The sequence below is a fragment of the Fukomys damarensis genome, unplaced genomic scaffold (assembly GCF_012274545.1).
Source record: "Fukomys damarensis isolate Sample0158 unplaced genomic scaffold, DMR_v1.0_HiC HiC_scaffold_17, whole genome shotgun sequence".
Taxonomy (NCBI): domain Eukaryota; kingdom Metazoa; phylum Chordata; class Mammalia; order Rodentia; family Bathyergidae; genus Fukomys; species Fukomys damarensis.
In genome coordinates this window covers 24336558-24350467 of record NW_022900929.1, presented here as the reverse complement: position 1 = coordinate 24350467, position 13910 = coordinate 24336558, and the positions used below count along the sequence as shown (strand labels likewise).

Sequence of the window (13910 nt, the reverse complement as noted above, 5' to 3'; positions counted from 1 at the left end):
AGAGCACAAAAAGATATCACCTTATACTAGTAAGAATGAATATTATAAAAAATGCTGAAGATAAAGACTGATGGTGAGGGGGCCAGGGATTTAGCTCAGGTGTTCCACACCTGAATCACAAGCACAAGGTCCTGAGTTCAATCCCTGGTAGCAGAAAAAAAAAAAATGATGGTGAGGAAGATGTGGAGAAAAGAGAACCCCACACACTGTCGATGGGAAAATAGATTAGTACAGCCACAATGGAAAACACTTTGGCATATCCCGAAAAAAGTAAAAATAGAACTACCATGTGATCCAGAAATCCCACTTCTGCGTATACATCCTAAGGAAATGAAATTAGTATGCGGAAGAGACATCTGCATTCCCATATCCACTGCAGCACTATCCTCAATAACTGAGAAACAGAAGCAGCCTAAGTATCCATCAATTGATGAGACACATTGCGGTATATTCATAATTCAGCTATCCCATTTCTGAGTATATACTATTACAAAGGATATGAAATCTGCATACCAAGGAAATATCTGCATGCCCATATTTATCGTGTCACTAGTCATAATAGCGAACATATCACAGCACTTGGGTATTATGGGCTGGGTAACAGGCACCAAGACATGCGGCTGGGGGTTTAGCTCAGTGGTGCCGCAAGCGCAAGATCTCAAATTTGATCTCTGATACCAAAAAAAAAAAACAAAAACAAAAAACCCACAGAGACATGGAAGGAGTAATTTATTATGTTCACAGCACAATGGAAGCAGGATGAAATGAAAAAATGCATAAAGAACTCTTACAACTTATAATTAAAAGACAAAAATCAACCTAAAAAAAAGAATGGTCCTGAATAGACCTTTCTTCCAAGAAGACATACATACATGCATAAACGCAAAGAGATGTTCTAACTAGGCGTGGTGGCACACACCTGTAATCCCATGACTCAAGAGGCTGAGGCAGGAGGATCACTGTGAGTTCAAGGTCAGCCTGGGCTACATAGTGAGCTCAAGGCCAGCCTGAACTATGTTGCGAGACACAGTCTCAAAACAAACGCAAAAAATTCTAGGCATCAGGGAAATGGGATCCACTTCACAGCTACCAGCAGCCACATAAAAAGTTCAGGCAATCAGGCAAAAAATGAAGTCAGAACTTCTCTGTTGGGATTATAAAATGGTGCAGACATACGGAAATCAACCTAGCAGTTTTTTAAATGAATGAATATATTTACCATATAAGCCAAAAAAATTCTGTTACTAGGCATATACCCAAGAGCAATGAAAACATACATTCACATAAACACCTGTACTCAAATGTATATAGCGACATTCTTCATAACATCCAAAATGTGTAATAAACCCTAGGAGTTCGGCTGATTAATGGATCAATAAAATATGGTAAATTCACATGGTGATACTTGGCCACAAAAAAGAATGAAGCACTGATACAGGCTGAAACATTGGTAAACACTGAAAACAGTATCCCAACTGAAAGAAGACAGACACAAAAGATTATGTATATTATTCAACTCATTTAAAATGTCCAGAAGAGAGGAATCTACATAGAGAGACATAATGTAAGTTAACAGTTGCTCAGAACTGGAGAGAGGACAGAATCTGAGAGATGGGCAAGAGAAGAGCTAAAGGTTAAGGGATTTCTTTATGAAGCAATGAATATACTCTAAAACTGCCACGGTGGCTGCATATATCTGTGAATGCACTAAAAATCATTGAATTGAGTACTTTAAATGGGTGAATAGTAAGAAATATGAACTGAGTCTAAACAAAGCTGTTAAAGAGTTTTCTTGGCAAACATTTTTCAAAAAAAAAAACAAAACAAAACACATTTCCCCTCACTGGATTTTTTTGGGGAAATGCATTGTTTATTGACTCTTTTTCAGATACAAGTGACAATATATTACTAACAATGTAACTTATAAATTGTGCTTCCTTAAATCTCTGAAACAGATTTAATATTCAACAGTTAGAAGCTTACATTCATTGAAGAGTTTGTTTGAGCGATAGTTTCATCGTCTGTTGGGAACTGATATATCTGGATGTCATTGCTAATCAATTCACTCATTATCTTACTCTTGAACTTCTGTAAATCATTTTTAGAAACTGTATCTGCTTTGGCAATCAATGGTATAATGTTCACCTATTAAAGAAAACAAAATTTCTCCTATGAAGATTTGTTGTTTATCCTATAATATTCAGTCTAAAATTTATAGCCTCTGGAAATGCATTTATGCAACTGGCTATCAGTCCTCCCTTTAAAAATTGTTTTCCCAAACCATCAAGACCTTCTTTATCAGAATGCAGGTTTAGAGCTCTCCATCTTGTCTCTTATAAAAAATCTCTCATATTTCCAACCCACCTGAAGTTAGCAAAATATATAATACAATGAAGTAGGCTGTTTACTCCATTATCCATTTTATTTCCTGTTAAACAGTTATAAAATGAGAATGAGAGACCATCAAAATTGTAGGAGAAGAGGTGAAATCTTCCTTTTAACCATCATTCCCGTTCACCACCTTCGCCATAAATACATACTAATCAATGCTCCATTTTCACATACCCTTGTTCTACCTACACGCACTTACAGGCAGATTTGCTTGTGTCTTTCAATGACCACCTAAATGCAATGCAAACATTTTTATTACCAAATTCAAAAGGCTGAGAGTATGTGGACATAGGAATGAAAACCACTCTGATAGCAAATTACTCATTTATAATGAAATATAGGAATTATTTCCACATTTAAAGTTAAATATTTACGTATTTAAGTTTGAATTTTTTATTTAGAAACATTTTCCTAGTCTACAAAGACATGGGAAAAAGTAGCCACACGGGTCCCACGCTTTTGCTAGAAAGAATTGTACTTTTTCTCTCTTTCTCTTTCTACATAGCAGGCAGTAGTAGCTGCTTGCCTTTTACCCATTCTGAATCCTTCTGACAGGGCTTACAGACAGAATCAAAAAAAGCTTCATGTCACAGCATGAGGGGCACCAGAGGTAAAATAAACAGGATTATTTTATACTACTATACAGTGAGTTTGATTTCAAAAATACAGGCAAATGCTCATGATCTAAATTAGCATTTAACCACAGAAAAAACGAACTAAAATTTTGGTGTTTTTTTTTTTTTACACACATATCCTTTTACTAAGGTACAATCTTAAATAAATTTATGCAAAAAAGTAACATTGAAATGTGTTAAATGCTGAATTGTCCGTACCGCTAACTAAATCCACATGTTGAAGTCCTGGCCTTCAGTATCTCACACTGTGGCCATAATGGTAGAGACTTTAAAGAAGTGATTAAAGTATAATGGCAAGGGTCTAATCCAGTTTGATTTGTGTCCTTCTGAGAAAAACTTGGACGTACAAGCAAGCACCAGAAGAAAGGCCATGTGATGGTGAAGCAGGGGACACCACCCGCCAACCAAGAAAAGAGGGCTCAGAAGAAAGACCTTGCCAACACCCCAATCTTGGACTACGAGTCTCCAGGACTGTGAGAAATGATTTTTCACAATTTAAACCATCCAACCTGTGACATTTTGTTATTGAAGTGCTGCAAAATGAATTCAAATGCTCTAAAGGCTAACAGTAAGAATTATTATAATATATAAACATATTATAAAATAAAGGTGCTGCTACCGCCTGCTTTGCAAGTGCAAGGACCCAAGTTCGATCCCCGGAGGATCGCTGTGAGTTCGAGACCAGCCTGAGCTACACAGTGAATTCCAGGTCAGTCTCAACTACATAGTGAGATCCTGTCTCAAAAAACATAAGTAAATATTGAGAGGTCAATGGATTTACCAAACACACCTTTCTGTCAATGTTCTTCATTGTTAACAGATCAAGGGAATTCAGAGAATGTCCTGTAGGTGAAATGAAGAAGAGGCATACGTGGATACGAGTATCATGATACCTGAAGGAACGTTTAAGTTTTAGTTCTTCTTGAAGATAGGCCTCAAACTGAGCATCTATGTAGTCAATTATTGGCTGGTAGCTAAAAATAAAACAAAAAAACATTTAGCATAACAAATTGATAAAATCTGAATCTGATTTTTCAATCATCTAATAAACACTTAGTATGTATGAAAATATTTAGAGGACACAAGGAGGCTGATATTCAGTATAATTAGGAATGAAATCTGAAACAGACATTCCTTTATATTAGGAAATAAACAAGCTCAGTATAGAAGACATGGCATAGGCAAGACTCTGGGTTCAATCCCGAACACCAAAAAAGAAAACAACAATTCTAGCCAGTAGTTTACCATGAAGAATTGTGAACAGTCAAAACATTCATAAAACCTTAAAGCTGAAAGTATAATGAAGGGAGGTCAGTTACTTACCAGATAGAACTAGAAAGTAATGAGAATGATGTTTGGTTTGGGGATACATAATAAAAGAAAGAGTGGAGGAATTGTGAAAAACGCCTAACTGTTGCTAAAGTGGATTTTCCTAGACTTGGATTATTTTAATGTTTTACAGAAATTATTGCTTGGATAATTGATTTTGTTTGTTTGTTTTTGTGTGTGTGTGGTCTTTTGAGACAGGGTCTCACTATGTAGTTGAGACTGACCTGGAACTCACTATGTAGCCCAGGCTGGTCTCGAACTCACAGCAATCCTCCTGCCTCAGCCTCCCGAGTGCTGGGATTACAGGCGTGCACCACCATGAGCTGGTCTCGCTCACAGCAATCCTCCTGCCTCAGCCTCCCGAGTGCTGGGATTACAGGCGTGCACCACCATGCCCGGCCCTTATTAAAAGTCTAATAAGTAAACAAATGGGAAAATCATTTTTTTAAATATCTAAGGAACAACATTAGCATAAAGGGAGAATAAGAGTGGGTGTGGGGATCTCTAAGAAGGTATTTCCATGCCCATGTCCCTGGAAACTATAAATGTAATATATCCTTGCAGGTTGGGGAGAAGCTGTAGATGAAATTAAGCTAAGAACTTTGATGAAAGATCATCCTGGATTATCTGCATACGCTCTAAATCCAGTCGTGGTTGTCCTCAAAAGAGCTCAGACCCAGGCCGGGGATTTAGCTCAGTGGCACTGCACCTGTCTTGTAAGTACAATGACCTGAGTTCGATCCCTGGTACAAAAAAAGGGGTGGGGCTCACAAGGAGCAGGGGAGAGGCCATGTGAGAGGTGGAGGGACAGAGCCGGAGTGAAAGTACACGCTGGGAGCTGAAAGAAACAAAGATTTTTCTTCCTAGAAACTCCAAATGGAGTGCGATCCTAAACATACCTTAATTTTGGACTTCTGCACCCCACAGTTGTGAAAGAAAATGTTTATAGGGTTTTTGTTGCTGTTGTTTGTTTTGTGTTGTTTTGAGTTTCTGTTGCTTGAAGCCATCAGTTTGTGGTGATTTGTTGCAAGAGACTCAGAAAGTGAACCTAAGATGCACTGCCTGTTGTGGCTCTTACCCACAATACAGTTAAGTGAGTACAGTACACGGGATATGCTAACACTGGGTGTAAGTCCATACTTCAAGAATATTTTCAGGGCCAGCTCAGTGGTGCCGCTGCCTGAGTTTGATTCCCTGGTACCGCGAAATAAATAAATAAATAATAAAAATACTTTCTGACAAATTGACTACTAAGGTGGTATCCATTTTCTAAGTATTAACAGCTCTTTAGTGCAACACTTCATCTGCCTTTACCTTCGCCTCTTTTCTAATATCTGTCTGATCCTGTTATAAGTTTCACCCCAGCTCATTTTCATGTTTGTTATAATCTGAGTACTGCGCTTGTTCCAAAACTAATCTTTCACCAGTGGTGTGCAGGTGAATGCTTACAAAAATGGTTCATTGGAAAGAAAAAATACTGATTCGTAGGGTTTGCTGGTTTCTGTGGTGTGAAGCCAGTCACATGATGTCACTGAAGGAAGAGCTGGGGGGACATGAACCCAGGGTGCTCTCACAAGCCAGTGTGTGTCAGACTAAGCCCAACACTGCATCTAAGCCACAGAAAACACGCAAAAAATATTTTTTAGTCTAAAGCTAACTTAAAGTAGGAGAGTCACATATAATCATTAGTATATGAGGATTTTTTGAAGGGATAAGAATCTAAAACTGTTGCTATGATACTGCTTCCCTCTATCACAGTTTAAATACAAAACTATAATACAAGCCAGGTGTGGTTGCGCACACCTGTAATCCCAGCACTTGGGAGGCTGAGGCAGGAGGGTCACTGTGAGTTCGAGACCAGCCTGGGCTACATAGTGAGTTCTATGTCACTCTCAACTACATAGTGAGACCCTGCCTTAAAAAACAAAACAATAATACAAAACTATAATACTAGACAAGTAAGAAAAGCTAGAACTAGCACAAAATACAGAAACAACTTGCTACAACTGGGTAACCCAAAACCTTGTAAGAGAAACCAGAAAACTGGATATATGACGTCAATTTTGTAAGAACATTTATTTAACTAGGAAAGAACTAAAATCTGGAAGGAAAGGTAATTACCTTAGAGGAATATTAAAATTTAGGAAAAAAGAAGGCAAATTTCTTGAAAAACTTTAATTGATTAATATAAGAAAGTACTAACCTGCCTTCTTTGTTTATCTGATCACCATACCCTACTGTATTCACAACTGTCAACTTCAATTTAACATTGCTTTCCTGAAGATTGTATGTCTGAACTGTAAGTCTGACATTTGGATAAAAATGTGAGGATTTGTTGTCTTTCAAATTAGTATTAAACAATGTGTTGATCAGTGTTGATTTTCCAATTCCAGTTTCCCCTGTAAGAAACACAGATACATCATCATGGGTGGATAACAACACTGAGCTGATGCAGGGGCTTCAAGGGCCCCCCACATTTTTAAAAGTCAAATTCATGAAAGTAAAGAATAGAAAGATGGTTAGAAGCAGGTGGGGAGAATAGAGAGTTAAGTTTCAAATGGGAAGAATACATTTTTAGATCTGTTGTACAGGAGGTTGACTGTAGTTAACAATGTGTTACATATTTCAAAAAACTAAGAGCAAATTTCAAATGTATTGCCATTAAAATATAGGCAAATGAAGTGATGACTACGTTGATAGCTTGATTAACCCTTTGTCTGTTGTATACAAATGCCAGCATGCCACACTCTACTCCAAAAGTGTGCATAATTATAATTTGTTAATTGAAAATATTAAGCTCAAATAAATAATCACAAACACTTCAGAGATTGAGATAAGCCTGCAAATAGATATGCCAGTCATGACTCTCTCTCTCTCTTTTTCTCTCATTGAGTTTATTGGTACATTTTATATACAGTACAGTTACATTCATCATTGGGATCTTGTACCTTTACATGACAGGTCTTGGTTCTCATTTTTCCCCATTCCCCTGCCCTCCCCCCCACTCCACCCTTCTCTATTTACAAAAACTTTATTTCCATGTTTTTGTTTTCTCCTATTTTTTCTTTTCCCTCTTTCCTTTCCACTACCCTTCCCACTTCCCCTACACCTTTAGCCCTTTTCTTCCTATTTCACATTATCAGTTATACAACTTGGATCTTATTTACACTTTTAGTTTTTCACACCAGAGAAACTATTCAGTATTTACACATGTGTATCTTATTTATTTCTCTTAAGAGTATGGCCTCAATATGCATCCATTTTCCTTTTTTTTTGGAGGGGGGGGTTGAGACAGGGTCTCACTATGTAGTTAAGACTGACCTGGAACTCACTATGTAGCCCAGGCTGGTCTCGAACTCACAGCGATCCTCCTGCCTCAGCCTCCTGAGTGCTGGGATTACAGTCATGTGCCACCATGCCCGGCAACATCCATTTTCCTATGGATGACTCTAATTTCTCATTCTTTATGGCTAAGTCGTAACTCTCTTAGTCGTTAACATAGCATAGAAAGAAAAGATATGCTAAACTATGTCAGATTTTGAAGAACATGGATTTAAATTTAAAGCTTAAATAATATGGCTGAGAAGATGGAAACCAATACAAGCATTAAAAAATCACCTTGAATTCATTGATATCAGACTGTGCGAGGGAACCACTTCCTTTACACAACGAGCACAAGAAAAATGCGGTGTTTGGGACTCACCCACACAGAGAATATTAAAAGAGAATCCTTGCCGCATGGATTTGCTCACCAGCTGATAGGGCAAACATTCAAACCCAAAGTGGCCAAGAGGAGCTAAGCAACGGATATTTTCTCTTTCCTTAAAGAAAGATAAAAAGGTTTTAATTCAAACAGGAAATGAAGCCATTTGAATGGACCATACTAGGCTGAAGAAAGTAGAATTCGTCATTATGCTATTATCATATCTCAGACCAAATACAACTGTAAATAAATCTGTGTAAAAAGAAGTCTGTATACAAATACAGTACACAGATGTATACTTAACCTATCTTTAATCCTACTCAACAAGGATATGTTTCTAAATTTTAAAACAAGAAAATGCCATGAGAAACCCCAATGTATCATTCTAAAATAATAAATTAATTTTCCAAAAAAGGAAAATTTAACATTATATCATTCTTTTTGCAGCATATTAATATATTAAGAAAATTTAATATGTGTTCCTATGGGTAAAGTAACCAAAATCTATATAAAATTTAGATATAAGCAAATGACTTTTACTTCAAATTTCTCATATACTGTCTGAGAACTTGTGTTGTATCATATTGATCAAGGAATCTGCAGGTAAAACCACTACTCTGGAAAACTAGAAATCTGTTGATATCACACCTCAAGTCAACACTTGGTTATTTTTATTTATTTATTTTGTCCTTTTTTTAAAACAGAGTATCACTATGTAGTCCAGCCTGGCCTTGAACTCACTGTGGAGTCCAGGCTGGCCTCAATCTTGAGGTGATCCACCTGCCTCAGCCTCCCAAGTGCTGAGATTACAGGTGCATGCTATGACACCCAGCTCAATTGATTATTTTTAAAAAGGTGTGTAAATAAGTAAAGCTTAACAATATATATTCATTTCTTCCCTGGAAATCTCTACCAAACAACTCTAATGTTCACTGTAGCTGCCTCTAAGATAGCCATGAACATAGCAGTTGTGCAAATCAGTGTAATTCCCTGTGCTGTGTAATTCACACGTGCATAATGCTCATTGCATTGATCGTGTTGATCACATATTCTGCCCTCACCCAGCCTCCCTTCTACCCCCATTGGGATCCTTCCCAGTCCCCAGCCATTACTATTCTGCTTTTAGGTCCACTTTCTTTTTAAGTCCCCACAGATGAGAGAGAGCATGTGATGTCTGTATTTCTATATCTATCTTATTTTGCTTAACTTGATGCCCTCCAGTCCTAACCATTTTGCTGCAAATAGCAGTATTTCCTGAATACTAAGTTGTAGATGGCACCTTGATTGATCCCAAATCTTAGCCATCATGAACAGTGCTGCAGTAAACATGGCTGATTTCATTTTCCTTGGATATATCCCACAGTGGGATCAACGGATCAGGTGATAGCTCTGCTTTTAGCTTTGTAAATAGCACCCATCCTGTTCTCCATGGGACTGTACCACCAACAGTGAATAAGGATTCCTTTTTCTCCACATCCTCAGTTACATTTGTTTTTGTTGTTTTGTTTTGTCTTGGTGATCACCACTACCATCAGGGTAAGCCAGTGTCTTGCAATGTTGATTGCATTTTATTGGCCTTTGTACTTCTTTTGAGAAATGTCAGCGGGTCACCTGCCCATTATTTGATTGTGTCAGTTGGCTTCTCATTCTTAAATTTTGAGTTCTCTATTTATTTGAGACATTCACTCTGTCACGTGAATAGCTAGCAAATATCTTCTTACATTCTATAGGTAATCTTCTCTTTGTTTAGTTTTTCTCTGGAGTTTGGAGATGGGACTTCTCTTCCAGCTGCATCACCGATGGCTGGCTGTTGCAGTCTTAGTCGAGGGGTCCACCCCTGCAGTAGGAAGCCCCCAATCATGTGCAGGTTGTAGCAGGTAGTGGACTCATAGTATGATACAGCATTGCCACATTGGTGGCCTTAGGCATAGCTTTTGGTGGCCTGATGCCCCCACACTATTCTGCCTAAAGCTGGGCAGAATCCTGCAGCCCCTGACTGCTGTGTGGTTCCTATAAATAAAGTGTCAGGGTCTGTCCTTGTCCTATGATGTGGCTTATGAGGACAAACTGCCTTTTTTTATACACCTCACCACCACCACTACCCCTTGTTCCGAGGTGATCAACATACCAACTACAGACCTGGGTTGAAGTACTGTCAGTATATTCATGACAAACCTAAATTTAGGCCACCATCTAGTGCCACAGGAGCAGATGTGCCATGACTCCAGGCTCAGAAAATAAGCAGCCTGTTGAGAATTTCTGGAAAGATAGGCACAAGCCTGATTAGGAGATTTTTTTTTTTTTTTTTTTTTTTTTTGTACCGGGGATTGAACTCGGGTCCTTGCGCTTGCAAGGCAGGCCACCGGAACTGCTGAGCTAAATAACTCCCCAGCCCCAGATTAGGAGATTTAAATAAGCATCTAATCTTTCAGTCAGGATCAGGAGCCTGGAAGCTATTGTCTGTGCTGTGATCATAGATGACACCTCACACTGCAATACCTAGATGCACCACACACCAACAAGCATCAAGAAATTGCTTGGGGGCCAGGGATTTAACTCAGTGGCACCACGCCTGCCTTATAAGGACAAGGTACAAGGTCCTGAGTTCGATCCCTGATACTGGGGAGGGGGACTTGCTTGTAATCATGATTTCATCTAACAGAAAAAAATAAAATACCAGAAACTGGTCATATACTAACCACTATGGGTAAGCTCTCAGATAGAGAATTTAAATGGCTATTCTAAGGAAACCCAGAGAGCTTCAAGAGAACACAGGAAGCGGTTCATCTTACAGCAATATTTACATAGATATGGGAACCATTTTAAAAATCAAACTAATCCTTGAGCTGAAACACTCTAAGGAAAATTAAAAATCACATTAAAGCCATTATTATAGACAGCTGAGTTAGGTAGCAATATTCTAGGCAGTCAGACAGGGCTAGGCCCTCAGGGGAGTCAGCGCAGAGGATGAGAACACATTACAGCTGTGGCTGGAGGCGCATCTGTTGAAGGTCAGGCCTCAAGACAAAGAATGACCAGGCCTAAGTGCCTCCCTAGGTGATAAACAATATACTGTAATTGGTATCAGCTGGCCTAATAAAATCTAGATAGATATCAGTCACCCAGGTAGTGACCAGGACCTCCCGATCCATCTCTTCCTAAAAAGGTCCCTGTTCTTTCCATGTACGCTTGCTACGTTACCTGCTTTCCCATTGGATCAACTTTACCTAAGCAGCTATACTTGTAATCTTACCGGTTGACCATCGTTTTATCCCATGTTGTATTCACTCTGTGATTTTGTACTCACCTTGTGATTTTGCTCTATAAAACTCCTCTGGAAAGTGGGGTTCACAACAACCCACTGGGGTCCCTCCTGTCTCTCAAGGAGCTACCTGCCTCAATAAGTATTTCCAGGGGGGCTGGGGATTTAGCTCAGTGGTGCTGCACCTGCCTGGCAAGTGCAACGTACTGAGTTCAATTCCCAATACCGGAAAGAAAAATTTTTAAAAAAGTATTTCCTATTTTTAACCTCTGTTGTTCTTTAGAATGAATTCTTCAATTTTGGGGAACATGAACTCAGCGTATTTGACATATAGCAGGTCAAATTATATTATTTCCCATATATCATTTGGAGATCCTCTATCAGCACAAAGAGAAGCTATTAAAAAAATGCACAGACATTGAAGAAAATAAGAAAAAAAATGAAGAGGAATTTTAGTCACTTATGGTAGACTTAGTACAGCATCTAAACAGCAAATATTTGGATTGTTAGAGCTCAAGTAGGACTTGAGAAAACCAATGGGATAGAAAATGTATTCAAATAAATAACTGAAGACACAGCAAGCAGAAAAGGATACAAATAGACAAGTATAGGAAAGACAAATCTGCCCCAAAATACATTACACTCAACTTCCATAAGATAAAAGATAAACAGAAGATTCTTAAGGCTGCAAGAGAATAAAATCAGACAGTAGTAGGTAAAGGTGTTCCAATTTCCTTGCAGGCCAGAAGAAAATGGAAATTTTCACTGTACTTAAGGAAAGCAGCAAAGGTATCTTTTGGAAAGTAGTGAGAAACAAAGACATTCTCAGACAAACCAAAGCTGAGAGAACACATCTCTACCAGAACTGTCCTACCAGAAATGCCACTGGGAGTTTTCCATACAGAAAGAATGAGTTAATGAGTAGGAAAGAAACGCTGCAACATAGAGAACTCACTGGTAAGAGTAACTACACTGAGAAACGCAGGGAGCTATACTATTGTAAACACTGCACACAGCTTTCCTTTTCTATGAAAAAATAATAAGAGGGAGCAAAGATGATGGATTGGGCAAGCTGAGTTTTCCAGCTTTCCCGTGACTTGGAACTGAGTTGAAACGAGGCCACTTAACCAAGTGGGTGACAGAGAATACACGATGATCGTGTTACACAGACAGGGACTTGGCAAGACCCAGAGATTCAGGTTAGCCAGACAAGGGGCTGGAAATGCATCAGCTCAGAACCCACAGCAGAGGTCGCAGCGGGGCACAGCAAAGGGGAAAGAGGAGATGCAGAGGGAGAGAGATTAAAAAACGCACCCAAAGAGACCCGGAGCAGAAAGGCCTTATGCTTAGCTAATCGGGGAGCCACACACCACGGTGATGAGCTGGCTCCTGAGGGGACCGCAAGATACCCGCTGCGCATGTGCTTCTGCTGGGTGGGATTTCGATTTCCAGCTTGGAGGCGCGAAAGGATGAGGACTTCTTTTATACCTGGCATTTCCAAACTGGGGCTCGCCCGACCCTCCCCAGGGACCCACCCCTCAGGAGCCAGTTGGGACCAATCTGTTAACTTCTTGAAACTTCTTGGCAATTATGAAGTAGTGACAGGAGTAGAAGAATAATTATGTAAGTTTTTTTCAAAACTTGAATAAGTCAATATGAAAGTTTAAAGAGCTTTATAGAATACCCAGGATTTTCATTCTTGTGAGAGACCTATTGTTAACAGTGAATGGGGTATTTTACTATAGAGAATTGTTTGAGAGTGAAACTTAAAATTGTATTTTTATTGTGTTTTCCAAGAAAGAGTGTGTGTTATGTTCTCCTAACCTCCACTGACTACCGTGTAAGTGATATTCCTTTAAAGCATTGTAAATTTAAAGAATTTCAAAAATTAAGTAATGGCTGTCCTGTTTTTGTTTTATTCTGTAAGTCCTCACTCTTTTTTGTGCAGCCTTCCATTTAGATTTGATTATATGGTCTTTTTTTTTTTCTTTTTTGATTATATAGTCTTTAGGTTGACTTTGATCTGTGTAGATAAGTGTTACATTTAAATTTACATTTAGAGCATTCTACAATGGGAAAGGCTTTTCTTGTTCTGGGAGCCTCAGGTCACTGAAACTCTTCTTTAAAAACCTGTGTGTTTAGGGGCTGGGGATTCAGCTCAGTGGTGCCACTGCCTGCCTCAAAAGTGCTAGGTCCAGAGTTTGATCCCTGGTACAAAAAAACAAAACAAAACTGTGTTTAAAGTTAAGTAAGATCTTTTTTTTCCCTTTCCATGAGTTGTGAAATTTAAAATGCGAAGCTAATGTGGTTAACAAGTTTAGTAAGAATTGTTTAGAAATGGTGTTCTTCAGGCTCTTAAAATCACTCAGCACTCCCAACTTTTAATCAAATTTTTTGTGAGACTTTCCCTGCCTGCACACTACCAAGAATAAAACAAAACAAAAACCCCACTGGATCCTTTCCATCTAATTGTGTAAAAATTGATCACTTGCAAGTCAAAATATAACCAGATCTGAATCTCTACCCTCCCAGTGGTTCCCTCTCTCTCTCTCTCTCTCTCTCTCTTTTTTTTTTTTTTTTTTTTTTTTTT

The 13910-nt window shown here is 38.6% G+C and overlaps 1 protein-coding gene across 1 annotated transcript in view; it reads right to left on the bottom strand.

Annotated features, from left to right (window-relative positions):
• Positions 1–13910, bottom strand: part of Septin14 (septin 14) — a 34212-nt gene that overhangs the window by 17566 nt on the left and 2736 nt on the right. Inside the window, exons 3-6 of the mRNA XM_010624977.1 lie at positions 8059–8176; positions 6559–6754; positions 3817–4000; positions 1984–2145 (exon numbers count right to left, since the gene is read on the bottom strand). Of these exons, the coding sequence (XP_010623279.1) occupies positions 1984–2145; positions 3817–4000; positions 6559–6754; positions 8059–8176 (660 nt within the window). The remainder of the gene's footprint in view (positions 1–1983; positions 2146–3816; positions 4001–6558; positions 6755–8058; positions 8177–13910) is intronic.